Source organism: Pelophylax lessonae, assembly GCF_965119305.1.
Source record: "Pelophylax lessonae genome assembly, chromosome: 4".
Taxonomy (NCBI): domain Eukaryota; kingdom Metazoa; phylum Chordata; class Amphibia; order Anura; family Ranidae; genus Pelophylax; species Pelophylax lessonae.
Genome location: NC_138771.1, coordinates 585062047 through 585089935, shown reverse-complemented (window position 1 = coordinate 585089935; position 27889 = coordinate 585062047). Strand labels below are relative to the sequence as shown.

At 42.6% G+C, this 27889-nt stretch overlaps 1 protein-coding gene across 1 annotated transcript in view; it reads right to left on the bottom strand.

Annotated features, from left to right (window-relative positions):
- Nucleotides 1-27889, bottom strand: part of GMIP (GEM interacting protein) — a gene marked incomplete at its 3' end in the record, with an annotated part of 200121 nt that overhangs the window by 136994 nt on the left and 35238 nt on the right. Inside the window, exons 3-4 of the mRNA XM_082253719.1 lie at nt 15330-15423; nt 2206-2281 (exon numbers count right to left, since the gene is read on the bottom strand). Coding sequence (XP_082109845.1) covers nt 2206-2281; nt 15330-15423 — 170 coding nt within the window. The remainder of the gene's footprint in view (nt 1-2205; nt 2282-15329; nt 15424-27889) is intronic.

Here is a 27889-nt window from a genome sequence, read left to right as displayed (position 1 = left end):
CACATAATGCTCATACATCTTGGGGGGGGGTAGCAATTTGGCATGTTCGCCCTGGGCTCTAGATGACTTTGTCCTGACACTGAGTACAGTGGGGGGCACTATTCCTTTCACTGTCACCAATGATGGGGCATTGTTTACTCCCACTGATGCTTCCATTGGCCAAAGTCTGGCCCCTCTTAAGCCTGAAGGACGGTAAACTGTCCCTTTGTTCAGAAATTGTGGGGACCCCTAATCTAGGGGAACAAAAAAAAGAAGATTCAACTACCCGAGCCTCTACTCCTGCCCACAGATTCCTTCTCCCCCCCCCCCCCCCCACGCTCCAGCAGTCTAGGATCCTGACTTCATCAAGACAAGAGCGGTCCAAAGCCCTGCACTGGATGTGATGATGCTGAAGGACAGCCCACAGCTGGAGTGTGGAGCAATGCCCTCTACAGGCCGACATGGGTAGATAAAGCTGCTCCTCCTGTCCCCTAGACAAAACAAGCTATTAACCCTTGCAGTGCGGGCAAAAGCCCCACTGAAAGGGATCATTTTACATTTCCCAGAGTTGGGCTTTAAAGTCCTGAAGCCAGAGGATGGACATGACAGCAAGACAGCTTCCTTTCCAATGGAAGGAGAAGGGAGAATTGTCAAACAATCTGTGAAGTCCCTGAGTACAAATGCCACACACCATTGTCACATACACTCACTGGCCACTTTATTAGGTACACCTGTTCAATTGCTTGGTAACACAAATTGCTAATCAGCCAATCACAGGGCAGCAACTCAATGTATTTAGGCATCTAGATGTGGTGAAGACGATTTGCTAAAGCCAAGTATCAGAATGGGGAAGAAAGGGGATTTAGGTGACTTTGAACGTGGCATGGTTGTTGGTGACAGAGACAGGCTGGTCTGAGTATTTCAAAAACTGCTGATCTACTGGGATTTTCCCACACAACCATCTCATGGGTTTACAGAGAATGGTCCAAAAAAGAGATAATATCCAGTGAGCGGCAGTTTTGTGGAGGAAAATGCCTTGTTGACAACAGAGGTCAGAGGAGAATGGGCAGACTGGTTTGAGATAATAGAAAGGCAACAGTAACTGAAATAACCACTCGTTACATCCAAGGTATGCATAATATCATCACTGAACGCACAACACATCGAACCTTAAAGCAGATGGGCTACAGCAGCATAAGACCACACCAGATGCCACTCCTGTCAGCTAAGGACAGGAAACTGAGACTACAATTTGCACAGGCTCACTAAAACTGGACAATAGAAGATAGGAAAAATGTTGCCTGGTCTGATGAGTTTCAGCTGTGATATCAAGATGGTAGGGTCAGAATTTGGCGTAAACAACATAAAAGCATGGATCCATCCTGCCTTGTATCAATGGTTCAAGCTGATGGTGGTGTAATGATGTGGGGGAAATTTTCTTGGCACACTTTGGGCCCCTTAGTACCAATTGAGCATTGTTTAAATGCCACGGCCTACCCGAGTATTGTTGCTGACCATGTCCATCCCTTTATGACTATAGTGTACCCATCTTCTGATGGCTCCTTCCAGCAGGATAATGCACCATATCACAAAGCTCAAATCATCTCACCACTGGTTTATTGAACATGACAATGAGGTCACTGTACTCCAATGGCCTCCACAGTCACCAGATCTCAATCCAATAGAGCACCTTTGGTGTGGTGGAATGGGAGATTCGCATCATGGATGTGCAGCCGACAAATCTGCAGCAACTGCGTGATGCTATCATGTCACTATGGACCAAAATCTCTGAGGAATGTTTCCAACACCTTGTTGTATCTAAGCCAGGAAGAATTAAGGCAGTTCTGAAGGCAAAAAGGGGGTCCAACCCAATACCAGCAAAGGTACCTTGCAGGGTGCTAGGACAGGCTTTACTCTGCAAACCACCAAATGGGAATAAATTAGACACTCCACCCAGAAGTAACATAAGAAGATAGGATTGGTTTGTTTTTTTACCAAATGTAGAGTTCCACATGACTTTTGCCACCCATGCCATGGGGCATATTCAAAGACTATACACTGCTATTGGCTGGAGGAAGCCGTGTCATCCTCTTAGTGTCAGCTCCATTGGTAAAGTAAAACAGCCGATGTCTGGCGTATATTCAAAAATATTCCACCACTGTACAGAAATGAATCCACTATAACTAGTACAGCTTTTATTTATAATGAATCGCAGATCTGTCTCACCAAAGGCTCTTCTTCCTCATCTGGGTGGGTCTCAGAGTTTGGAGTTCCGGTATCACTCAGGAACATGTCCACCGTTCTGTAGAAAAAAAAGAGCATCAGTGTCCAGTATTCACACCTCTATTATTGTCACCCTAAAGCCCCGTACACACGCGTCGAAAATTGGCAGGGAATTTTCGTCCGACGACCAATCTGCCGATTTTCGGCTTGTTAGTATGAAGCTTCCGACAACCAACTCCGACTTTTCGACCGAAAAAAATCTGGTGTGCAGACTATAAAATTTTTGTTGGCCGTCAACACAACGGCCAATTTTCCGTCACTCAGTACAGATTTCGACAGGGAAAAATCTAATGAGCAAGTCTGGGCATGCTCAGTGAAGAAAAAACACAAAGAAAGCAAACCAACACATGACATCACTTCTGAAGTAGAATTCTGTCGTGCGGGAAAATTCGTGTGCAGTCTAGGCACATTCCAACCAACAAACACCACTCTGGACAAAAGACGGACGATCGGTCGGCCGATAATCGTTGCGTGTGTACTAGGCTTTAGACTGGCCATAGATGGATCGCAATTTGGCCATTTCAGCAGGGACTGGCCAAACTTCGATCCATGTGTGGGTCTCCCTGTTCAAAACAAGTCGATCGTTATATCGACTTTCGTCGAATGGTAATGTTGGAAAACTTTTGTCGATCAGCAGCTGCGGCCAATCAACTGAAGTGGCTGATCAGTATATTGTGGTAGCAGAGAGTCCTGCTGTCAAAATACAATGTCTCAGTGGGGGGAGATTCCTTCATTCACCTTGCTGAACAACAAAAAAACAACGTTTTCTATGGCCAACTTAAAAGTATATCTAAAGCTGCAATTTTTCAGGCATTAGGTAGGTAATGGTTAGAGCCTCCACCAGATTTTATTTTTCCATCTGGGGAGATTTCTCTTCACTTCCTGCCCTAGAACCCAGCAGGAAGTCAGAGGAAATCTCTCCAGATGAAGCCCCTGGTCACACCTGAACACGGCATTGAAATCGTGCTTCACTTGAAGTAGCTTGATTTCTAAATAGTACTACTACAGGTGCTACGTGGAGGACATCTTTGATTTCATGCACAGATCTCTATGCAACTTGCAAAAAATAGTGTGAACTACTTTCAAGATCGGTGCGACTCCGATGGAGTCAAAGTCGCACTGATTTACCTCCATTGCAGATAATGGTGCGACTTGTCATGCAATTTAAAACGATCAAATTGCATGACAAGTCACACCAGTGTTACAGGGGGCTAATCTTATATTAGGCTGGCCATACATGGTAAGCTTTTTTATTTTTATTCAGCCGGCAGGTTGAACCAAAAAACAAACAGATTCTTCAATTCACATAAATGAGGTGGATTTCCTCCCGCCGGGGCATTTTATTCTGACAGCAGCACCCGCCATTGTCAGATTGTCAGCCGCCATTGTCAGATTGTCAGCCACCATTGTCAGATTGTCACCCGCCATTGTCAGATTCTCAGCCGCCATTGTCAGATTCTCAGCCGCCATTGTCAGATTCTCAGCCGCCATTGTCAGATTCTCAGCCGCCATTGTCAGATTCTCAGCCGCCATTGTCAGATTCTCAGCCGCCATTGTCAGATTGTCGCCCGCCATTGTCAGATTGTCAGCCGCCATTGTCAGATTGTCAGCCGCCATTGTCAGATTGTCGCCCGCCATTGTCAGATTGTCAGCCGCCATTGTCAGATTGTCACCCGCCATTGTCAGATTGTCACCCGCCATTGTCAGATTCTCAGCCGCCATTGTCAGATTGTCACCCGCCATTGTCAGATTCTCAGCCGCTATTGTCAGATTCTCAGCCGCCATTGTCACCCGCCATTGTCAGATTGTCACCCGCCATTGTCAGATTCTCAGCCGCCATTGTCATTGTCACCCGCCATTGTCAGATTGTCACCTGCCATTGTCAGATTCTCAGCCGCCATTGTCAGATTGTCACCCGCTATTGTCAGATTCTCAGCCGCCATTGTCAGATTCTTAGCCGCCATTGTCAGATTGTCACCCGCCATTGTCAGATTGTCACCCGCCATTGTAAGATTACACTGATCAGCAGCAGCATCTGATCAAGGAAAATCCTCCAACGTGTTCCTTCTTCAGAACTCACCAGGGTGAATAGAGAGTGAGTCTCCCCAGCAAGCATACAGACAGCATTCAAAACTTGAGGTTTTAAAGTGTTACTAAGGCCCCTTTCACACTTGTGCGACCTAAAAGTCATGCAATTTTACCGCTATTTTGCCGCACTTTTGTTGTCGCGATTTTGACTGGACTTGAAGCAATGCCTATGTCTTTGGACCTCAAATTGCATTTAAATTGGCCCAAAGTAGTGCAGGGACTACTTTGAAGTCGTTGCGACTTGAAGTCATACAGATATGAACGGTGCTCATTGGAAATCATGGAGTACGAATTGTCATGCAACTTTGCAGTCCCAAATTGCAGGACAAGTCACACAAGTGTGAAAGGGGCCTTAACCCACAACAGTAAAATCAGTCTGTATATGCAGTAAAGCATGCTTGTTATACTCACTGTGGAACCAAAGGGGTTAATCCATTGCATTGTGTATAAAGGCTGTTTGATCATGTCTCTCTGATCCTCTCCTTCTTCCGCTGTCTCCAAAACATAACCTGGTATATACAGAGCCAGGGGACGGTCTGCACATGCTCAGTTTGGTGTTTATTGCTAGAGAGTTTTTTTTTTTTTCTTGGGAGGGTGCATGTGATCAGCACAGAGCCAATCAGCACTGTCCAGACAGAGAGTCTGGGGAGAATGAAAGCTTCTCCTACAAGCTTTACTAGGAACTAATAATAAAAGTCACTATATACTGCTGATAAAAAAAGTATTTATCCGTTTATATTTACTAAAATAATTGCATTTCTATATTCCTTGTACAGTGGGAGACCAGATATAGTGACTGCAGGATCTGGGTTTGGTAACACTTTAGGCCTCACTATGCTATCCAAAACTAGAAAAATAGCTTTGACTTTAGATACATTTTAAAGGTCCGATTTGTAAAAAAATGCTTTTCTTAAAAGAGTCTAATGTGCTGAGTAATTCTCTGGCTTCTTGTTCGTTCTAGATTCTTTGAAGCCTGGTACACACGATCAGATTATCAGACGACTATTCGTCCATTTTTTGTTGCATGCTAGTCTCATATCGAAAGTGAAGAGGTTACTTAAAGCGGTGTTCCACCCCCCCCCCTCCAAAAATTAAACTGTAGCTGCTGACTTAATATTGGGACACTTACCTGTCCTGGAGTCCAGTAATGTCGGCACCCCAGCTGATGTTTCCATCGGTTGTCGGGTGCTGCCGCCGCCATTGCCGGTGAGGGAACCTGGCAGTGAAGCCTCGGGGCTTCACAGGCGGGTCCCTACTGCGCTATGCTCTCTTACTGGCCCAGAAGCAGAGGAAGGAGGTGGGAGGAGGAGGGGGCCGAACTTCTGACACACCTCGCCGCAGCGAGGTCCGATGGAAGTGGGGAAGGGTACCTGTCAAAAACAAGTACTCGCCCCCCCCCCCCCCACCGAAAGGTGCCAAATGTGGCACCGGGGGGGAGGGAGGAGACAGATTTGAGTGGAACTCCGCTTTAACTTACAAAAATTCATGTATGATAGAATACAACTTCGGAAATGATGTTATGTGTTGAATTGTCTTGTACGTATTCTTTTGTTTACCAGCATGCGTAGTCTTATGCCCCGTACACACGTGCAGATTATCTGCAGACTTTTGTCTGCAGACTTACCTTTTCTATGTAGTGCAAGGGCCTGCCGGATTGCATACAAATTGAAAGTGTTTAGGTTTGACCTCATATTATATGGTTTTGGTAAGTCTGCAGATAATCTGCACGTGTGTATGGGGCATTACTCTTACAATTTTTTTCAGATGAAAACTATACTAATTAATGAAAATCAGACAATATGTTCACATACAAACATTTTTTATAGCCTGCACATTCAGGTTTTGCCGTCCGAAAAGTCATAATTGGCTGTCGAAAGCACCATACTGACATTCAGATAATTAGCCGATCATTCATTGTATGAAATTTTACTTCTGATATTCTTATCGTGTGTACGGGCCTTACCAGTAGGAGGGACATACTAAAACATTTAATGTGAAAATGGCTTAATGTAGCTTAATGTGTAATAAAGTGCCTAAACCATAACCAATTGCCCTGAAACTTTGCACAGACTAAGTTTTTAACTGTTCTAATATATCCTAGAAGTTTCATGTAGTTTGGTCTTCCACGAGGCAAACTGGGGACATTAAGCTTGTTTTTTGGGGAGCTTAATGTGGCTTAACGTACAAAAAAGAGCTTAGATGTGAACCAATTTCCCCCAAACTTGGCACAATAGAAGAGTCTATCAATTCAAACATATTCTGAAAATTTCAGATCATTTGGTAAATCACACCAAAAGTTATTCACATTAAGCTCTTTTTGTACAATACTAAAACGTTTAATGTCCTTAGCTTAATGTAAAAAGAGCTTAACGTACCAAAATGTGCCTAAACCTCAACCAATTGTCTTGAAACTTTGCACAGCCCAAGTTCTGCACTTCTCAAAGCTATCCTGGATGTTTCATCGATTTTGGTCTCCCACACGGAAAACTGGGGACATTAAGCTCTTTTTTTGGGGCGCTTAATGTGGCTTAACGTACAAAAAAGAGCTTAGATGTGAACCAATTTCCCCCAAACTTGGCACAATAGAAGAGCCTATCTATTCCAACATATTCTGAAAATTTCAGATCATTTGGTAAATCACACCAAAAGTTATTCACATTAAGCTCTTTTTAGCAATCATAAAAACGCATAGCTTAATGTGAAAAGAGCTTAACGTACCAAAATGTGCCTAAACCTCAACCAATTGTCTTGAAACTTTGCACAGCCCAAGTTCTGCACTTCCCTCAGCTATCCTGGAGGTTTCATCGATTTTGGTCTCCCACGTGGAAAACTGGGGACATTAAGCTCTTTTTTTGGGGAGCTTAATGTGGCTTAACGTACAAAAAAGAGCCTATATGTGAACCAATTTCCCCCAAACTTGGCACAATAGAAGAGTCTATCAATTCCAACATATTCTAAAAATTTTAGATCATTTGGTAAATCACACCAAAAGTTATTCACATTAAGCTCTTTTTAGCAATCATAAAAACGCATAGCTTAATGTGAAAAGAGCTTAACGTACCAAAATAAGCCTAAACCTCAACCAATTGTCTTGAAACTTTGCACAGCCCAAGTTCTGCACTTTCCTCAGCTATCCTGGAGGTTTCATCGATTTTGGTCTCCCACGTGGAAAACTGGGGACATTAAGCTCTTTTTTTGGGGCGTTTAATGTGGCTTAACGTACAAAAAAGAGCCTATATGTGAACCAATTTCCCTCAAACTTGGCACAATAGAAGAGTCTATCTATTCCAACATATTCTGAAAATTTCAGATCATTTGGTAAATCACACCAAAAGTTATTCATATTAAGCTCTTTTTAGCAATCATAAAAACGCATAGCTTAATGTGAAAAGAGCTTAACGTACCAAAATGTGCCTAAACCTCAACCAATTGTCTTGAAACTTTGCACAGCCTAAGTTCTGCACTTCCCTCAGCTATCCTGGAGGTTTCATCGATTTTGGTCTCCCACACGGAAAACTGGGGACATTAAGCTCTTTTTTTGGGGCGCTTAATGTGGCTTAACGTACAAAAAAGAGCCTACATGTGAACCAATTTCCCCCAAACTTGGCACAATAGAAGAGTCTATCTATTCCAACATATTCTGAAAATTTCAGATCATTTGGTAAATCACACCAAAAGTTATTCACATTAAGCTCTTTCTAGCAATCATAAAAACGCATAGCTTAATGTTAAAAGAGCTTAACGTACCAAAATGTGCCTAAACCTCAACCAATTGTCTTGAAACTTTGCACAGCCCAAGTTCTGCACTTCCCAAAGCTATCCTGGAGGTTTCATCGATTTTGGTCTCCCACACGGAAAACTGGGGACATTAAGCTCTTTTTTTGGGGCGCTTAATGTGGCTTAACGTACAAAAAAGAGCTTAGATGTGAACCAATTTCCCCCAAACTTGGCACAATAGAAGAGCCTATCTATTCCAACATATTCTGAAAATTTCAGATCATTTGGTAAATCACACCAAAAGTTATTCACATTAAGCTCTTTTTAGCAATCATAAAAACGCATAGCTTAATGTGAAAAGAGCTTAACGTACCAAAATGTGCCTAAACCTCAACCAATTGTCTTGAAACTTTGCACAGCCTAAGTTCTGCACTTCCCTCAGCTATCCTGGAGGTTTCATCGATTTTGGTCTCCCACACGGAAAACTGGGGACATTAAGCTCTTTTTTTGGGGCGCTTAATGTGGCTTAACGTACAAAAAAGAGCCTACATGTGAACCAATTTCCCCCAAACTTGGCACAATAGAAGAGTCTATCTATTCCAACATATTCTGAAAATTTCAGATCATTTGGTAAATCACACCAAAAGTTATTCACATTAAGCTCTTTCTAGCAATCATAAAAATGCATAGCTTAATGTTAAAAGAGCTTAACGTAACAAAATGTGCCTAAACCTCAACCAATTGTCTTGAAACTTTGCACAGCCCAAGTTCTGCACTTCCCAAAGCTATCCTGGAGGTTTCATCGATTTTGGTCTCCCACGTGGAAAACTGGGGACATTAAGCTCTTTTTTTGGGGCGCTTAATGTGGCTTAACGTACAAAAAAGAGCCTACATGTGAACCAATTTCCCCCAAACTTGGCACAATAGAAGAGCCTATCTATTCCAACATATTCTGAAAATTTCAGATCATTTGGTGAAACACACCAAAAGTTATTCACATTAAGCTCTTTTTGTACAATACTAAAACGTTTAATGTCCTTAGCTTAATGTGAAAAGAGCTTAATGTACCAAAATGTGCCTAAACCTCAACCAATTGTCTTGAAACTTTGCACAGCCCAAGTTCTGTACTTCCCAAAGCTATCCTGGAGGTTTCATCGATTTTGGTCTCCCACGTGGAAAACTGGGGACATTAAGCTCTTTTTTTGGGGAACTTAATATGGCTTAACGTACAAAAAAGAGCTTAGATGTGAACCAATTTCCCCCAAACTTAGCAAAATGGAAGAGTTTATCAATTCCAACATATTCTGAAAATTTCAGATCATTTGGTAAATCACACCAAAAGTTATTCACATTAAGCTGTTTTTAGCAATCATAAAAACACGTGGCTTAATGTGAAAAGAGCTTAACGTACCAAAATGTGCCTAAACCTCAACCAATTGTCTTGAAACTTTGCACAGCCCAAGTTCTGCACTTCCCAAAGCTATCCTGGAGGTTTCATCGATTTTGGTCTCCCACGTGGAAAACTGGGGACATTAAGCTCTTTTTTTGGGGCGTTTAATGTGGCTTAACGTACAAAAAAGAGCCTATATGTGAACCAATTTCCCTCAAACTTGGCACAATAGAAGAGTCTGTCTATTCCAACATATTCTGAAAATTTCAGATCATTTGGTAAATCACACCAAAAGTTATTCACATTAAGCTCTTTTTAGCAATCATAAAAACGCATAGCTTAATGTGAAAAGAGCTTAACGTACCAAAATGTGCCTAAACCTCAACCAATTGTCTTGAAACTTTGCACAGCCCAAGTTCTGCACTTCCCAAAGCTATCCTGGAGGTTTCATCGATTTTGGTCTCCCACGTGGAAAACTGGGGACATTAAGCTCTTTTTTTGGGGCGCTTAATGTGGCTTAACGTACAAAAAAGAGCTTAGATGTGAACCAATTTCCCCCAAACTTGGCACAATAGAAGAGCCTATCCATTCCAACATATTCTGAAAATTTCAGATCATTTGGTAAATCACACCAAAAGTTATTCACATTAAGCTCTTTTTAGCAATCATAAAAACGCATAGCTTAATGTGAATAACTTTTGGTGTGATTTACCAAATGATCTGAAATTTTCAGAATATGTTGGAATTGATAGGCTCTTCTATTGTGCCAAGTTTGGGGGAAATTGGTTCACATCTAAGCTCTTTTTTGTACGTTAAGCCACATTAAGCGCCCCATAAAAAGAGCTTAATGTCCCCAGTTTTCCGTGTGGGAGACCAAAATCGATAAAACCTCCAGGATAGCTTTGAGAAGTGCAGAACTCGGGCTGTGCAAAGTTTCAAGACAATTGGTTGAGGTTTAGGCACATTTTGGTACGTTAAGCTCTTTTCACATTAAGCTATGCGTTTTTATGATTGCTAAAAAGAGCTTAATGTGAATAACTTTTGGTGTGATTTACCAAATGATCTGAAATTTTCAGAATATGTTGGAATTGATAGACTCTTCTATTGTGCCAAGTTTGGGGGAAATTGGTTCACATCTAGGCTCTTTTTTGTACGTTAAGCCACATTAAGCTCCCCAAAAAAAGAGCTTAATGTCCCCAGCTTTCCACGTGGGAGACCAAAATCGATGAAACCTCCAGGATAGCTTTGGGAAGTGCAGAACTTGGACTGTGCAAAGTTTTAAGACAATTGGTTGAGGTTTAGGCACATTTTGGTACGTTAAGCTCTTTTCACATTAAGCTATGCGTTTTTATGATTGCTAAAAAGAGCTTAATGTGAATAACTTTTGGTGTGATTTACCAAATGATCTGAAATTTTCAGAATATGTTGGAATAGATAGGCTCTTCTATTGTGCCAAGTTTGGGGGAAATTGGTTCACATCTAAGCTCTTTTTTGTACGTTAAGCCACATTAAGCACCCAAAAAAAGAGCTTAATGTCCCCAGTTTTCCGTGTGGGAGACCAAAATCGATGAAACATCCAGGATAGCTTTGAGAAGTGCAGAACTTGGGCTGTGCAAAGTTTCAAGACAATTGGTTGAGGTTTAGGCACATTTTGGTACGTTAAGCTCTTTTCACATTAAGCTATGCGTTTTTATGATTGCTAAAAAGAGCTTAATGTGAATAACTTTTGGTGTGATTTACCAAATGATCTGAAATTTTCAGAATATGTTGGAATTGATAGACTCTTCTATTGTGCCAAGTTTGGGGGAAATTGGTTCACATATAGGCTCTTTTTTGTACGTTAAGCCACATTAAGCTCCCCAAAAAAAGAGCTTAATGTCCCCAGTTTTCCACATGGGAGACCAAAATCGATGAAACCTCCAGGATAGCTTTGGGAAGTGCAGAACTTGGACTGTGCAAAGTTTCAAGACAATTGGTTGAGGTTTAGGCACATTTTGGTACGTTAAGCTCTTTTCACATTAAGCTATGCGTTTTTATGATTGCTAAAAAGAGCTTAATGTGAATAACTTTTGGTGTGATTTACCAAATGATCTGAAATTTTCAGAATATGTTGGAATTGATAGGCTCTTCTATTGTGCCAAGTTTGGGGGAAATTGGTTCACATCTAAGCTCTTTTTTGTACGTTAAGCCACATTAAGCGCCCCAAAAAAAGAGCTTAATGTCCCCAGTTTTCCGTGTGGGAGACCAAAATCGATGAAACCTCCAGGATAGCTTTGAGAAGTGCAGAACTTGGGCTGTGCAAAGTTTCAAGACAATTGGTTGAGGTTTAGGCACATTTTGGTACGTTAAGCTCTTTTCACATTAAGCTATGCGTTTTTATGATTGCTAAAAAGAGCTTAATGTGAATAACTTTTGGTGTGATTTACCAAATGATCTGAAATTTTCAGAATATGTTGGAATAGATAGGCTCTTCTATTGTGCCAAGTTTGGGGGAAATTGGTTCACATCTAAGCTCTTTTTTGTACGTTAAGCCACATTAAGCGCCCCAAAAAAAGAGCTTAATGTCCCCAGTTTTCCACGTGGGAGACCAAAATCGATGAAACCTCCAGGATAGGTGAGGGAAGTGCAGAACTTGGGCTGTGCAAAGTTTCAAGACAATTGGTTGAGGTTTAGGCACATTTTAGTACGTTAAGCTCTTTTCACATTAAGCTATGCGTTTTTATGATTGCTAAAAAGAGCTTAATGTGAATAACTTTTGGTGTGATTTACCAAATGATCTGAAATTTTCAGAATATGTTGGAATAGACAGACTCTTCTATTGTGCCAAGTTTGAGGGAAATTGGTTCACATATAGGCTCTTTTTTGTACGTTAAGCCACATTAAACGCCCCAAAAAAAGAGCTTAATGTCCCCAGTTTTCCACGTGGGAGACCAAAATCGATGAAACCTCCAGGATAGCTTTGGGAAGTGCAGAACTTGGGCTGTGCAAAGTTTCAAGACAATTGGTTGAGGTTTAGGCACATTTTGGTACGTTAAGCTCTTTTCACATTAAGCCACATGTTTTTATGATTGCTAAAAACAGCTTAATGTGAATAACTTTTGGTGTGATTTACCAAATGATCTGAAATTTTCAGAATATGTTGGAATTGATAAACTCTTCCATTGTGCTAAGTTTGGGGGAAATTGGTTCACATCTAAGCTCTTTTTTGTACGTTAAGCCATATTAAGCTCCCCAAAAAAAGAGCTTAATGTCCCCAGTTTTCCACGTGGGAGACCAAAATCGATGAAACCTCCAGGATAGCTTTGGGAGGTGCAGAACTTGGGCTGTGCAAAGTTTCAAGACAATTGGTTGAGGTTTAGGCACATTTTAGTACGTTAAGCTCTTTTCACATTAAGCTATTCGTTTTTATGATTGCTAAAAAGAGCTTAATGTGAATAACTTTTGGTGTGATTTACCAAATGATCTGAAATTTTCAGAATATGTTGGAATTGATAGACTCTTCTATTGTGCCAAGTTTGGGGGAAATTGGTTCACATCTAGGCTCTTTTTTGTACGTTAAGCCACATTAAGCGCCCCAAAAAAAGAGCTTAATGTCCCCAGTTTTCCACGTGGGAGACCAAAATCGATGAAACCTCCAGGATAGCTGAGGGAAGTGCAGAACTTGGGCTGTGCAAAGTTTCAAGACAATTGGTTGAGGTTTAGGCACATTTTGGTACGTTAAGCTCTTTTCACATTAAGCTATGCGTTTTTATGATTGCTAAAAAGAGCTTAATGTGAATAACTTTTGGTGTGATTTACCAAATGATCTGAAATTTTCAGAATATGTTGGAATAGACAGACTCTTCTATTGTGCCAGGTTTGAGGGAAATTGGTTCACATATAGGCTCTTTTTTGTACGTTAAGCCACATTAAACGCCCCAAAAAAAGAGCTTAATGTCCCCAGTTTTCCACGTGGGAGACCAAAATCGATGAAACCTCCAGGATAGCTTTGGGAAGTGCAGAACTTGGGCTGTGCAAAGTTTCAAGACAATTGGTTGAGGTTTAGGCACATTTTGGTACGTTAAGCTCTTTTCACATTAAGCCACGTGTTTTTATGATTGCTAACAACAGCTTAATGTGAATAACTTTTGGTGTGATTTACCAAATGATCTGAAATTTTCAGAATATGTTGGAATTGATAAACTCTTCCATTTTGCTAAGTTTGGGGGAAATTGGTTCACATCTAAGCTCTTTTTTGTACGTTAAGCCATATTAAGCTCCCCAAAAAAAGAGCTTAATGTCCCCAGTTTTCCACGTGGGAGACCAAAATCGATGAAACCTCCAGGATAGCTTTGGGAAGTACAGAACTTGGGCTGTGCAAAGTTTCAAGACAATTGGTTGAGGTTTAGGCACATTTTGGTACATTAAGCTCTTTTCACATTAAGCTAAGGACATTAAACGTTTTAGTATTGTACAAAAAGAGCTTAATGTGAATAACTTTTGGTGTGATTTACCAAATGATCTGAAATTTTCAGAATATGTTGGAATTGATAGGCTCTTCTTTTGTGCCAAGTTTGGGGGAAATTGGTTCACATCTAAGCTCTTTTTTGTACGTTAAGCCACATTAAGCTCCCCAAAAAAAGAGCTTAATGTCCCCAGTTTTCCACGTGGGAGACCAAAATCGATGAAACCTCCAGGATAGCTTTGGAAAGTGCAGAACTTGGGCTGTGCAAAGTTTCAGGATAATTGGTTGAGGTTTAGGCACATTTTGGTACATTAAGCTCTTTTCACATTAAGCTAAGGACATTAAACGTTTTAGTATTGTACAAAAATAGCTTAATGTGAATAACTTTTGGTGTGATTTACCAAATGAGCTAAAATTTTCAGACTATCTTAGCATAAATAGAGTCTTCTATTGTGTGAAGTTTGGGGGAAATTGGTTAACATCTAAGCTCTTTTTTGTACGTTAAGCCACATTAAGCTCCCCAAAAAACAAGCTTAATGTCCCCAGTTTGCCTCCTGGAAGACCAAACTACATGAAACTTCTAGGATATATTAGAACAGTTAAAAACTTAGTCTGTGCAAAGTTTCAGGGCAATTGATTATGGTTTAGGCACTTTATTACACATTAAGCTACATTAAGCCATTTTCACATTAAATGTTTTAGTATGTCCCCCAGTAGGATCCCCCTGCTACAAATCCTGACTCTGGTCCTGTCCTTCTGGGTGTTTCGGGTGTTTGCACCTACCTTTGTGTTGTCTCAGCTTCTCCTGTTGCTTTCTTCCTATTAAAAAATAAAAAAAAAAAACTCCAGCAGAGACTGGAAGCCTCTCCTTATGGGCACCGAAGGTGTGCAGACCTGGGAACTCACCAATAGAATCCCTGACAGGTATGTGAAACTGCTAGGTGGTTTAAGGATGAAGGCCACACTAAGCAAATGCAATTATTGTCTAAATAAAAGTGGCATGTGTATTCATACTTGAATATTGGAATCCTTTGTTTCCAGATCAGTACAGTAATCCAGTCTGCCTCTGTGCAGGTACTTCCTGTAATAAAGACCAGTCACTGCTGCTCTCTCTCCTTGTGCAGGGAGGCTGGTCTTGTCTCCGCCCCCTTCTGTAGTTTTCTGCAGGCAGCCTGTAGTGGGTGGGTCTTCTGGGTCCCTCCTACATCTCTGCTCTCTAAATAAGCTACAAAGCACAGTGACGCACCACTAGATTTTCAAGGTAGTATCTGGGCTTGCAATGGCATCTGGTGTATACAAAGTGCATTTATATCTTTTGTTGCTATTGAGGAACATATTTCAAGTTTTTGTGCCTGGAATTCAGCTTTAACTTTCCAGGAACTACCAAAAACTGACGGTGGACTGACCTTATAAAAAGATGGAACTTACTCATTGCCGAGGCTTATTTCTAAGGCATCCAGGTCCCGAAATATTTCACTGAATCTTTTGCGGCCTTCCATGGATCCACTGTGTGCATTGACATCTACAACAGAAACATTGCATTTTAACCACTTGAAGACCAGGCCTATTTCTGACAGTTGTTGCTTGCAAGTTAAAATCAGCATTGCTAGAAAATTACTTAGAACCCCAAAACATTATATATATATATATATTTTTAGCAGAGACCCTAGAGAATAGAATGGCAGTGCTTACAATTTTTTTTTGTCAAACTGTATTTGCGTAGCGTTATTTGCGTAGCAGTCTTGGAACAAAATACACTACAGTGAATTTTAAAAAAACGAAACCGTAAAGTTAGCCCAATTTTTTGAATAATGTAAAAGATGATGTTACGCTGAGTAAACAGATATGTAACATGTCACGCTTTAAAATGGCGCACACTCATGGAATGACGACAAACTACGGTACTTGTTTACATTTGCGAGCGCTACTTATGTATGGGTTTGCTTTGGCACACAAGCATGGAGGGAGGGAATTTTTTTTTTTTTCAACACTGTCCCTTTAGAGTCGGTTCACACTGAGGCAACACAACTCTGCACGACTTCGGGGGGCGACTTCTGCATTACCATGCACCACGACTTCGGAGCGACTTGCAGGGACTTCACATAATGGAAGTCTATGCAAGTCGCTCCCAGGTCGCCCCGAAGTAGTACAGGACCCTTTTTCTAAGTCGGAGCAACTTGTGTCGCTCCTATTAGAACGGGTCCTGTAGCGGTCAATGGACCGCGAGGGAGCGCGACTTGTCAGGCTGACAAGTCGCCTGACAAGTCGCGCTAGTGTGAACCGGCTCTCAAAAAAAATGTTTTTCTGATCGCTTTTATTGTTGTCACAAGGAATGTAAACATCCCATGTGACAGTAAGCCCCGTTCACACTGGGGCGACCTGTGAGGCGATGATCACTGAAGCCGCTGCAGATTGGAGCTCCTTCAGCCCGACTTCGGGCTGCTCGCGGGGGGCGGCGGCGGGGAGAGAAGGTAAGTGACTGCCTGCAGTGCAGCCTGTGCAGCCCCAGCCGTGTGTGCTGAATAGGAGGGGGTGAGGCGGCTCGGCTGCATATAGAGGATTTGATGTTTCCTTATGCCGCTGGATGGATGGATGGATGGATTCTTCTCCTCCCTTCTGCAGGCATTCTGCGGCTGCAGGAGAAATATGGAAATATCAATTTCTCTATATGCAGCTGAGCTGTCCCATCCCCCTCCTATTCAAATTCTTTTACTGCCCCCCCGGTGATCTTAGCCCCCCCCAGTGATCTTAGCCCCCCCCCATGTTCTTAGCCCCCCCATGTTCTTAGCCCCCCCCAGTGATCTTAGCCCCCCCCAGTACTCTTTAGCCCCCCGCCCTGTGCTCCTTAGCCCCCCCGTGCTCTTCAAGTCCCCACAGTGCTTTTCATCTCCCCCTATGCTCTCTGGCTCCCCCAGTGCTCTCCACCCCCCTGTGCTCCCTGGCTCCCCCCTAAGTGATTTCCAGTGCTCTCCAGTCCCCCCCCCATGCTCTCCATCCCCCTGGTTTTCCCTGCCTGCCACCCACCCTCACCAGTGCTATCCCCACCCTGCGCCTTCCAACCCCCCTGCAATGCTTTCTAAACCCCCCCCCTTAATTCTCTCCAGTCCCCCCCCCCCTTGCCCTTCAGCTCCTCCAGTGCTATCTGCTTTCCCTGTGCTCTCCGGCCCCCCTAGTGTCCTTTTATCTTCTATCATGTCTGCTGTCTCTGACCTTCTCTTGTATCACATCCGCAGTCTCTGGACCCTCTCCTGTACTACGTCTGCAGTCTCTGACCATTTCTTGTATCACGTCTGAAGTCTCTGACCAGCTCTTGTATCACGTCTGCAGTCTCTGACCAGCTCTTGTATCACGTCTGCAGTCTGACCAGCTCTTGTATCACGTCTGCAGTCTCTGACCATCTCTTGTATCGTCTCTGACCATCTCTTGTATCACGTCTGCACTCTCTGACCATCTACTGTATCACGTCTGCAGTCTCTGACCATCTCTTGTATCGTCTCTGACCATCTCTTGTATCACGTCTGCACTCTCTGACCATCTACTGTATCATGTCTGTAGTCCCTGACCATCTCTTGTATCATGTCCTCAGTCTCTGACCATCTCCTGTATCATGTCCTCAGTCTCTGACCATCTCCTGTATCATGTCCTCAGTCTCTGACCATCTCCTGTATCATGTCCTCAGTCTCTGACCATCTCCTGTATCATGTCCTCAGTCTCTGACCATCTCCTGTATCATGTCCTCAGTCTCTGACCATCTCCTGTATCATGTCCTCAGTCTCTGACCATCTCCTGTATCATGTCCTCAGTCTCTGACCATCTCCTGTATCATGTCTTCAGTCTCTGACCATCTCCTGTATCATGTCTGCAGTCTCTGACCATCTCCTGTATCAAGTCTGCAGTCTCTGACCATCTCCTGTATCATGTCTTCAGTCTCTGACCATCTCCTGTATCATGTCTTCAGTCTCTGACCATCTCCTGTATCATGTCTTCAGTCTCTGACCATCTCCTGTATCATGTCTTCAGTCTCTGACCATCTCCTGTATCATGTCTTCAGTCTCTGACCATCTCCTGTATCATGTCTTCAGTCTCTGACCATCTTCTGTATCATGTCCCTGGTCTCTGACCATCTCTTGTATCAGGTCCGTAGTCTCTGACCATCTCTTGTATCATGTTTGCAGTCTCTGACCATCTCCTGTACTATGTCCAGCGGGAACACTCTGCAGCCACACCGCACAGCACACCCAAGGTAAGTGGAGGACTGGAGAGAGGAGTGACTTCTACTTAGGGATTTATTTTGCAGATAGGCTGGGCTGGCACTGGCAGCAACAATTTTATTCAAAGAAATCAGGATTTCTTCTGCAAATATACTGGCACTGGCAGCAACAATTTAATTCAAATCAGGATTTATTTTGCAAATAGGCTGGCCTGGCACTGGCAGCCAGGCATAGTACTAGTCTAGTACAATGCCTGCCAGTGCCTTGTCTGATCTGATGATGTCACTGCCAGGCTATTTGCAGAAGAAATCCTTATTTTTCCTTATTTTTTGATCATGTGTCATGATGACATTGGTTTTGGTAATTGTCTGACTCTGATGCCAGCCTATTTGCAGAAGAAATCCTGATTTGAATAAAATATTTGCTGCCAGTGCCAGCCTACCAGGGGCTGATCTGAGGTGTGAAGGTGCAGGAATTAGGGTGATCTGAGGTGTGAAGGTGCAGGAATTGGGGTGATCTGAGGTGTGAAGGTGCAGGAATTGGGGTGGTCTGAGGTGTGAAGGTGCAGGAATTGGGGTGGTCTGAGGTGTGAAGGTGCAGGAATTGGGGTGGTCTGAGGTGTGAAGGTGCAGAAATTGGGGTGGCCTGAGGTGTGAAGGTGCAGGAATTGGGGTGGTCTGAGGTGTGAAGGTGCAGAAATTGGGGTGGTCTGAGGTGTGAAGGTGCAGGAATTGGGGTGGTCTGAGGTGTGAAGGTGCAGGAATTGGGGCTGTCTGAGGTGTGAAGGTGCAGGAATTGGGGTGATCTGATTTGTGAAGGTGCAAAGCTCACTTGATTTCTTATTTATTCTATTTAATGTTATTTAATTAAAGCATATTTTCATGTAGTTGTATGTTTTATTTGGCTAAATTTGATTAAATGCGCCTATATTTTTGGTAGAATATAAAAAAATTTGGGGCCCCACTTTTAGGTTTGCCCAGGGCCACACTTTGTCTAAAACCGGACCTGTGTACACTCACTCCTTTACATTGTAGCAAAGTGTAATTTCTTCAGTGTTGTCACATGAAAATATTTACAAAAATGTGAGGGGTGTACTCACTTTTGTGAGATACTGTATATGTTAGCATTTACCCCCAAAAACAAGGTATATTACACTTGGATACACTTAGTAGTTGTGACGATATGTATACTTTTGCTAACACATGTTAAAGTTGCAAAATTGTTCTTAGGCATTTAGATTTATTTTACCCTTGGGCATGAAGGGGTTAAAGTAGAACTCAAGGTCACATTCTTTTCATTTTTAGATAGTGTAAGGAAAGGTTTTAACCCCTGTCAGTTATTTTTGCCATCTGTGTCCCTTTGCAGAGATTTACCTTCACTTCCTGTCCCATAGCTTAAATCAGGAAGTGAAAGGACATTCCTTCAAAGTGGGGGAACCCCGAGGTGTCACCAAGGTCATTTAGAAAATTTCCACTGTATTACTGTTCTGTCAACTGAAAATTTGGGATTTTCTTTTGCTTACACTTTCAATGATAATGGTAAAAAAGTACAAATAGAGATGGTGAATCTTCCTCATGGGGACACAGACAGCAATAAAAACTGACAGGGGTTCTAATCCCTCTCCACTCAAGATCAAAAGATCAAAGATAATTTCCTGCTGGTGTGATTGGCTCCCTGATTTTCCAAGAAGTCTGCACTTAGATATAAGTCAGATTTTAAGCATCCTCTGCAATAGAAAGGCATACTTGCCAACAGTCCCGGATTTGCCAGGACAGCCCCGTTTTATATTCAGCTGTCACTTGCAGGCTGTGTCCCGGGTTGTGTCCTGAGATCACAGCCTGTAGCTCTGAGTCTGTCACTATCCAGTCCTTCCCTTCTACTGTGTGCAGTGCGTACAATGATAGTTAATGCATTAATCACATTGGCATTTGTATGTAAATCGTGCTTCTATTTATTTGTAAATCACATGGGCATTTGTATGTAAATCGGGATGGCATGTAAACACCCACTAAATTCATATTATTATTATTATATAGGATTTATATAGTGCCGACAGTTTACGCAGAGCTTTACAACTTGAGGGTAGACAGTACAAATACAATACACTTTAATACAGTAGGAATCGGAGGGCCCTGCTCGTTAGAGCTTACAATCTAAGAGGGAGGGTCAAGAGATACAAGAGGTAATAACTGTGGGGGATGGGCTGATGGAGAAAATAAAAGTACAGTTAGGTGGATGCCAGATAGGTTTCTCTGAAAAGATGTGTTTTCAGGGATCATCTGAAAGTAAGCAAAGTAGGAGATAGTCGGACAGATTGGGGTAGAGCATTCCAGAGGATGGGAGAAGCTCGGGAGAAGTCCTTGAGGCGAGCATGGGAAGAGGTTACAAGGTAGCTAGAGAGCAGGAGGTTCTGGGAGGAACGGAGAGAACGAATTGGTTGGTATTTTGAGACCAGATTAGTGATGTAGCTGGGCGCCAAGTTATGGATGGCTTTGTAGGTTATGATAAGTAACTTGAATTTATTTAGTTGGTTTAGTGGCAGCCAATGGAGGGATTGGCAAAGAGGGGTAGCAGACACAGAGCGGTTTGCAAGGTGGATGAGCCTGGCATTCATGATGGACTGAAGGGGGGATAGCCTTTTTAAGATTGGGGTAGAGCATTCCAGAGGATGGGAGAAGCTCAGGAGAAGTTCTGGAGGCGAGCATGGGAAGAGGTTACAAGGGAGCCAGAGAGCAGGAGGTCCTGGGAGGAACGGAGAGAAAGAATTGGTTGGTATTTTGAGACCAGATTAGTGATGTAGCTGGGCGCCAAGTTATGGATGGCTTTGTAGGTTATGATTAGAAACTTGAATTTAATTTGTTGGTTTAGTGGCAGCCAATGGAGGGATCGGCAAAGAGGGGTAGCAGACACAGAGCGGTTTGCAAGGTGGATGAGCCTGAAGTTCATGATGGACTGAAGGGGGGGATAGCCTTTTTAAAGGTAAGCCAATGAGAAGGGAGTTGCAGTAATCGAGACAAGATAACCAGGGAGTGGATTAGAAGCTTTGTGGTATCATTTGGTTAGGAAGGGACGTATTTTGGAGATGTTGCGGAGGTTGAGGCGGCAAGCTTTGGACAGTGACTGGATGTGTGGCCGAAAGGATAGTTCAAAGTCCAAGATTTTACCTTGGCATGGGTGGACAGGTTGATAGTTGCACCGTTGATGTTGACAGAGAAATCAGGGGAAGAGGAACGTGGGGGAGGAAATATCATGAGCTCGGTTTTGGACAGGTTGAGTTTGAGGAAGTGATGTGACATCCAGGCTGATATGTCTATTAGTAAGCTGGTGATGCGTGAGGAGACTTATGGGGTGAGCTGAGGGGTGGAGAGATAGGTTTGGGTGTCATGAGCGTAGAGATGATATTGAAAGCCATGGGAGGCAATCAGATGACCCAGGGAGGAGGTGTAGATTGAGAAAAGGAGCGGTCCAAGAGAACGGCTACGTTTTCTGAGACTTCTGGTGTCGTCTGTTTGACAGATTTGTAGCGGTCAGGGCCGAATTCTGGGTGCAGAGGTTAGAAGTGGAGGGATTTGGGGTACAAAGGTGTACCTAAAGGGGGTGGCTAAGGATGCAGAGATTAGCAGAGAGTTAGGGGTCACTGTAAATACACTTGTTACATCGCTGGTTAGTGTAAATGTCTCAATTATATTGGTGGATAGTTGAAATACGCCTGTTGTGTCAGGGTCAGTGTAAATGTCCTAGTTACATTGGGAGTCAGTGTAGAGTCCCCCTTTACATTGATTGACAGTGTAGAAATCCCTCCTTAAATTGGTGGTCAGTGTAAATTCCCCCGACATTAGTGGTCACTGCAGGGTTTCCCTTTACATTGGGTGGTCAGTGTAGGGCCCTCCTTTCATTGATGGTCAGTGTAAATTTCCCATTACATTGTTGGCCAGCATAGGGTCCCCCTTATATTGGTGGTCAGTGTAGTTGTAGTGTCCCTCCTTACAATGGTGGTCAGTGTAAATTATCCTTTACACAGATGAGCCATGTCATTTCCTGCTTACAATGGTGGTCAGTGTAAATTTGCTCTTATTTTGGTAGTCAGCATAGGGTCCCCCTTTACATTGGTGGTCTGTGTAGGACCCCCCTTAAATTTGTGGTCAGTGTAAATCCCCCATTACATTGTTGGTCAGTTTAGGGTCCCCCTTACACTGGTGGTCTGTGTAGGGTCCTCCTTACATTGGTGGTCAGTGTAAATTTGCTCTTATATTGGTAGTCAGCGTAGGGTCCCCCTTACACTGGTGGTCTGTGTAGGGTCCCCCTTTACATTGGTGGTCAGTGTAGGGTCCCTTTTACACTGGTGGTCTGTGTAGGGTCCTCCTTACATTGGTGGCCAGTGTAAATTCCCCTTACATTAGTGGTCAGTGTAATGACCTCAAACTAGCAGGAGGACTAAATAAAAACTTCAAGGAGCTCCATTATATACAGTACAACCAAACAGTATAAAATTATAGTCCCAATTTGAGATGGAAAGTACCTGGATCATAGCACCCAGCACCATAGTTGTGGGAATTTATTTAATATTTATTTGTTACAGAGCCTTGAAAAAGTATTCATACCCCTTGAAGTTTTCCACATTTTGTCATGTTACAACTAAAAACATAAATGTATTTTATTGGGATTTTATGTGATAGACCGACACAAAGTGGCACATAATTGTGAAATGGAGAGAAAATGATAAATGGTTTTCAACCTTTTTTTACAAATAAATATCTGAAAAACGTGGTGTGCATTTGTATTCAGCCCCCTTTACTCTGATACCCCTAACTAAAATCGACTGGAAACAAATGCCTTTAGAAGTCACGGTCACCTAATTTGTAAATAGAGTTCACCTTTAATTTAATCTCAGTATGTTCTGTAAAGCCCTCAGAGGTTTGTTAGAGAACCTTAATGAACAAACAGCATCATGAAGGCCAAGGAACACACCAGACAGGTCAGGGTTAAAGTTGTGGGGAAGTTTAAAGCAGGGTTAGGTTTTAAATAAATATCCCAAGCTTTGAAAATCTCACGGAGCACTGTTCAATCCATCATCTGAAAATGGAAAGAGTATGGCACAACTGCAACCTACCAAGACATGGCCATCCACCTGAGCTGACAGTCTGGGCAAGGAGAGCAGAAAAGAGCCAAGAGGCCCATGGGAACTCTGGAGGAGCTACAGAGATCCACAGCTCAGGTGGGAGAATCTGTCCACAGGACAACTATTAGTCATGCACTCCACAAATTTGGCCTTTATGGAAGAGTAAGAAGAAGAAAGCCATTGTTGAAAGAAAGCCATAAGAAGTCCTGTTTGCAGTTTGCGAGAGGCCATTGGGGGGGGGGGGGGGACACAGCAAACATATAGAAGAAGGTGCTCTGGTAAGATGAGACCAAGATTGGACTTTTTGGCCTAAAAGCAAAACGCTATGTGACGTGGAAATCTAACACTGCACATCACCCTGAACACACCATGGTGGTGGCAGCATCATGTTGTGGGGATGCTTTTCTTCAGCAGGGAGAGGGAAGCTGGTCAGAGTTGATGGGAAGATGGATGGAGCCAAATACAGGGCAATCTTAGAAGAAAACCTGCAAAAGACCTGAGACTGGGGAGGAGGTTCACCTTCCAGCAGGACAATGACTCTGAACATACAGCCAGAGCTACAATGGAATGGTTTAGATCAAAGTATATTCATGTTTTAGAATAGCCCAGTCAAAGTCCAGACCAAAATCCAATTGAGAATCTGTGCCAAGACTTGAAATTTGCTGTTCACAGATGCACTCCATCCAATCTGACAGAGCTTGAGCAATTTTGCAAAGAAAGAAAGAAAGAAAATAAATTAGGCGTTGCGCCTAGTTTATTTTCTTACTTTCCACATAGCTTTGCTATGGTTTAGTGGCTGCATCTCTAGTTATTCATTTTTTCACATTTTTTTCACACTTTGTACACAAGTTTCCTAGGTGCTGGTTTCTTTATTAATTTAATTTTTCAAAGAAAAATGGGCAAAAATGTCACTCTCTAGATGTGTAGAGACATCTCCAAAAAGGTGGTTCTACAAAGTATTGACTCAGGGGTGTGAATACAAATGCACGCCACACTTTTCACATATTTATTTAAAAAAAAAAAAATTGAAAACCATTTATCATTTTCCTCCCACTTCACAATTATATGCCATTTTGTGTTGGTCTATCACATAAAATCCTAATATAATAAATGTAATTTTATAACTAAGGTGAACTATAGCTGTCACAATTATTTCCAACTGCAGGAATAAAATCCAGGTCCAGGCTATCGGTTAAGGCATTTTATGACAATGTAGTTATTTTTTAAATGGAATAGGAAGATGCAGATTTATTTTGCCTGTTCTTCTTATGCTATTTTTTTTTGATACTTTGTTTAATAAAATATTTTAGTATTTTAAGCAGAAATTGACCTCTTTTTGGCTTAGTCTGTTAAGCCTTTGGTTTTCGGAACTTACAAAAATCTGTGACGTGATCAGAGAATTAAAGGAAGGAATATTTTTACCTAGGTATTAATATAGAAAGAGGAACGAGTCATATGTTGCCCTTTATTTGCACATGAAATCATGTGCCTTACAATATTTATTTCTTGTCTTAGCTACAGACAGGCAGAGGTGTCAGAGATGGACAAACAGTAAGACATCTATCTATGGTGAGACATATCTCCACTCATCTACCATGTAATCTGTGACTCACTTTATGGAAAATTCCCTGCCTGCACTGTATAGCCTATTCACCTTACTCCCCTGAATATGCCTAACACGGTACTATCACATCTCCTTTTCAATGTAGCTATAAAAAAAAAAAACTAATAGTTTGAAAATTTGCTCATTTATGCTAAAATAAGTTACGACGGAAGGAATGCACCGAAACATAAATAGGCTGCTTTTTTTTTCACGTAACCACTTTAACCACTTTAGGACCGCTCACATTGCTGCTACTGCGGCAATGTGGCACGATCCCGTCCAGCGACGTAGACCTACGTCGCTGGACTCCTCCCCCTGTAGGCGGCGCTCGCGCGCCGCCGGAGGCGCGCTCCTGCTGTTTTCAGTCACAGCGGGAGTCGGGCCAGGGGAGGAGCAGCGGTGATCTCCGCTGCTCTTCCCCATTCGTCGGGGAATCTAGTTTGGAGATCCGCCCGTCTGTGTAAACAGAGCGGGCGGATCTCCTAAGTGACAGGGAGTGACAGATCGCAGTGTTCAGCATAGCGGAACATCCGATCTGTCCCTGACTCACTCAGTCACCTCCCCCCACACATGTCAGTAAGCACCAGGCATACATTAACCCCTCCCTCTCCAATAAAATTAACCCCTTCCCTGCCAGTGTCATTTTTACAGTAACAGTGCATATTTTTAGCACTGATTACTGCAGTAATGTCACTGGTACCCCCAAAAGTGTCAAAAATGTCAGTCAAGGGTCCGATCTGTCCGCCGCAATGTCGCAGTCCCGCAAACAAAATCGCAGATCGCCGCCATTACGCGTTAAAAAAAAAACACCAAAAATGACAGAAATCTTTCCCTTAGTTAGTAAACACAATAACTTTTGCGCAAACCAATCAAAATACGCTTATTGTGATTTTTTTTACCAAACATAGGTAGCAGAAAACAAATTGGCCAAAGATTTAAAAAAATTTTGATCTTTAAATTTTTTTGGGGGGGAATTTCATATAAAAAAATTTTAAAAATATTGTTATTTTTTCAAAATAAACGCTCTTTTTTTTGTTTATTGCGCAAAAAGTAAAAATCGCACAGGTGATCAAATACCACCAAAAGAAAGCTCTGTTTGTGGGAAAAAAAGGACGTAAATTTTGTTTGGATACGGCGTCGCACGACCACGCAATTGTCAGTTAAATTCGCACAGCGCCGAATCGCAAAAAGTGGCCTGGACGTAAGACAGCAAAATCCTCCGGTGGTAAAGTGGTTAAGACCGGTAGGATTTGCCCCCTTAGTGACCAGGGCCCTTTTTTCAACTTGGCACTGTGTGAATTTAACTGACAATTGCACGGTTGTGCGACGCTGTACCCAAACGAAATTTGCATCCTTTTTTTCCCCACAAACAAAGCTTTCTTTTGGTGGTATTTGATCACCTGTGCAATTTTTATTTTTTGCGCTATACACAAAAAAAGAGCGACAATTCTGGAAAAAAAAATCAATATTTTTTCACATTCTGCTATATAACATTCCCCAAAAAAAAAAAAAAAAAAATTTAGATTTTTTAACATTTTAGGTCAATTAGTATTCTGCTACATATTTTTGGTAAATAAAATCGCAATAAGTGTATTTTGATTGGTTTGCACAAAAGTTATTGCGTCTACTAACTACGGGAAAGATTTATGTCATTTTTATTGTTTTTTTTTTTTTACTAGTAATGGCAGCGATCTGCGATTTTTTGCAGGACTGTGACATTGCGCCGGAGAGATCAGACCCCTGACTGACATTTTTTACACTTTTGGGGGGGGGGGGGGGGGCAGTGACATTACTACAGTAATCAGTGCTAAAAATATGCACTGTTACTGTAATAATGACACTGGCAGGGAAGGGGTTAACATTGTGGGTGATCAAGGGGTTAAATATGAGCCTAGGGGAGTGATTCTAACTGTGGGGGGGGGGGGCATGGCCTGTGGAATGACCATAGAGACCTGTAATCCTATATAGAAGGATCACAGGGGCTCTATGATCATTCAAGAGAGAAGAACGGTCAGCTGTGTTTACAACAGATGACTGTTCTTTTCTCTCAGCGGGGAACGATCACAGGTGTCAGGCTGATAAGCGGGGGGAGGAGATGTGGCACAGAGGAGCACTGTGATGGCACTGATGTGGCACGGATGAGCACTGGGATGGCACTGATGTGGCACAGATGAGCACTGTGAGGCACACCAAATGCAGCCATCTCACTCTGCTGCGGGGTGTCTCCTCTCACAGGCTGTATCGGTGTGAGAGGAGAGAGCTGAACCGGCCATGACGCCAGTTTGTTGGCAAAGTGATCGCTCCCTCATTGGATGGAGCAATCACGTGGTAAAGAGCCGCTGTTATTGGCCCTTTACCCCGATCTGTGATGCACTGGGTTCTGGGGACCTGACAATCACGGACACTTCCAGATGTGCGCCCGGGGGGCACATAAGAAACACGAGCACGGGAGGCAGTCATATAGCGACGTCCCAGAACTAGCCAGCCACGTTGTAGTCGTCATTCGTCTTTAGTGCAGTAAGCAAGTGGTTAAACGTTTTTATTTATTTTTTTACATTTCTGCAGTTACTTCCTAGTTTCTGGCCTAGGCAGATGATGTCATACCTCCTAGGAGTCTGCAGGAGGGGAGGAGGGGTTTTCCCAGCTAAGGACATCCTCTCCTGCTTGAATACCTGAGCTAAGGGCAGATGGATCCCAGGAAGTAAATGCTACATGAATCATCTGCCCTTACTCAAGATAGCCATGACTGGAAATGCTAGTAAGGTGTTTATTAAAGTAATTTCTCAACAAAATAAAGCATTTAGGGCCAGTTCACACCACATGCAGTCCAGTGCTTTTTTTCTGCATCAAAAATGCATGGAAAGTAGGTTATATGGTTTCCAATGGCATAGTTCACACCAGTCAGGGCATTCCAGGGCATTCCAGTTCCAGAAAAAAAAGTAGAACATGCTGCATTTTTCCTGCACTGGACTTTACTGGAACATGGTAAAACACACCGGAATGCACTGGAACGCATCAAAAATGCACCAGGCCGCACTACAGTGACAAAAAAAAC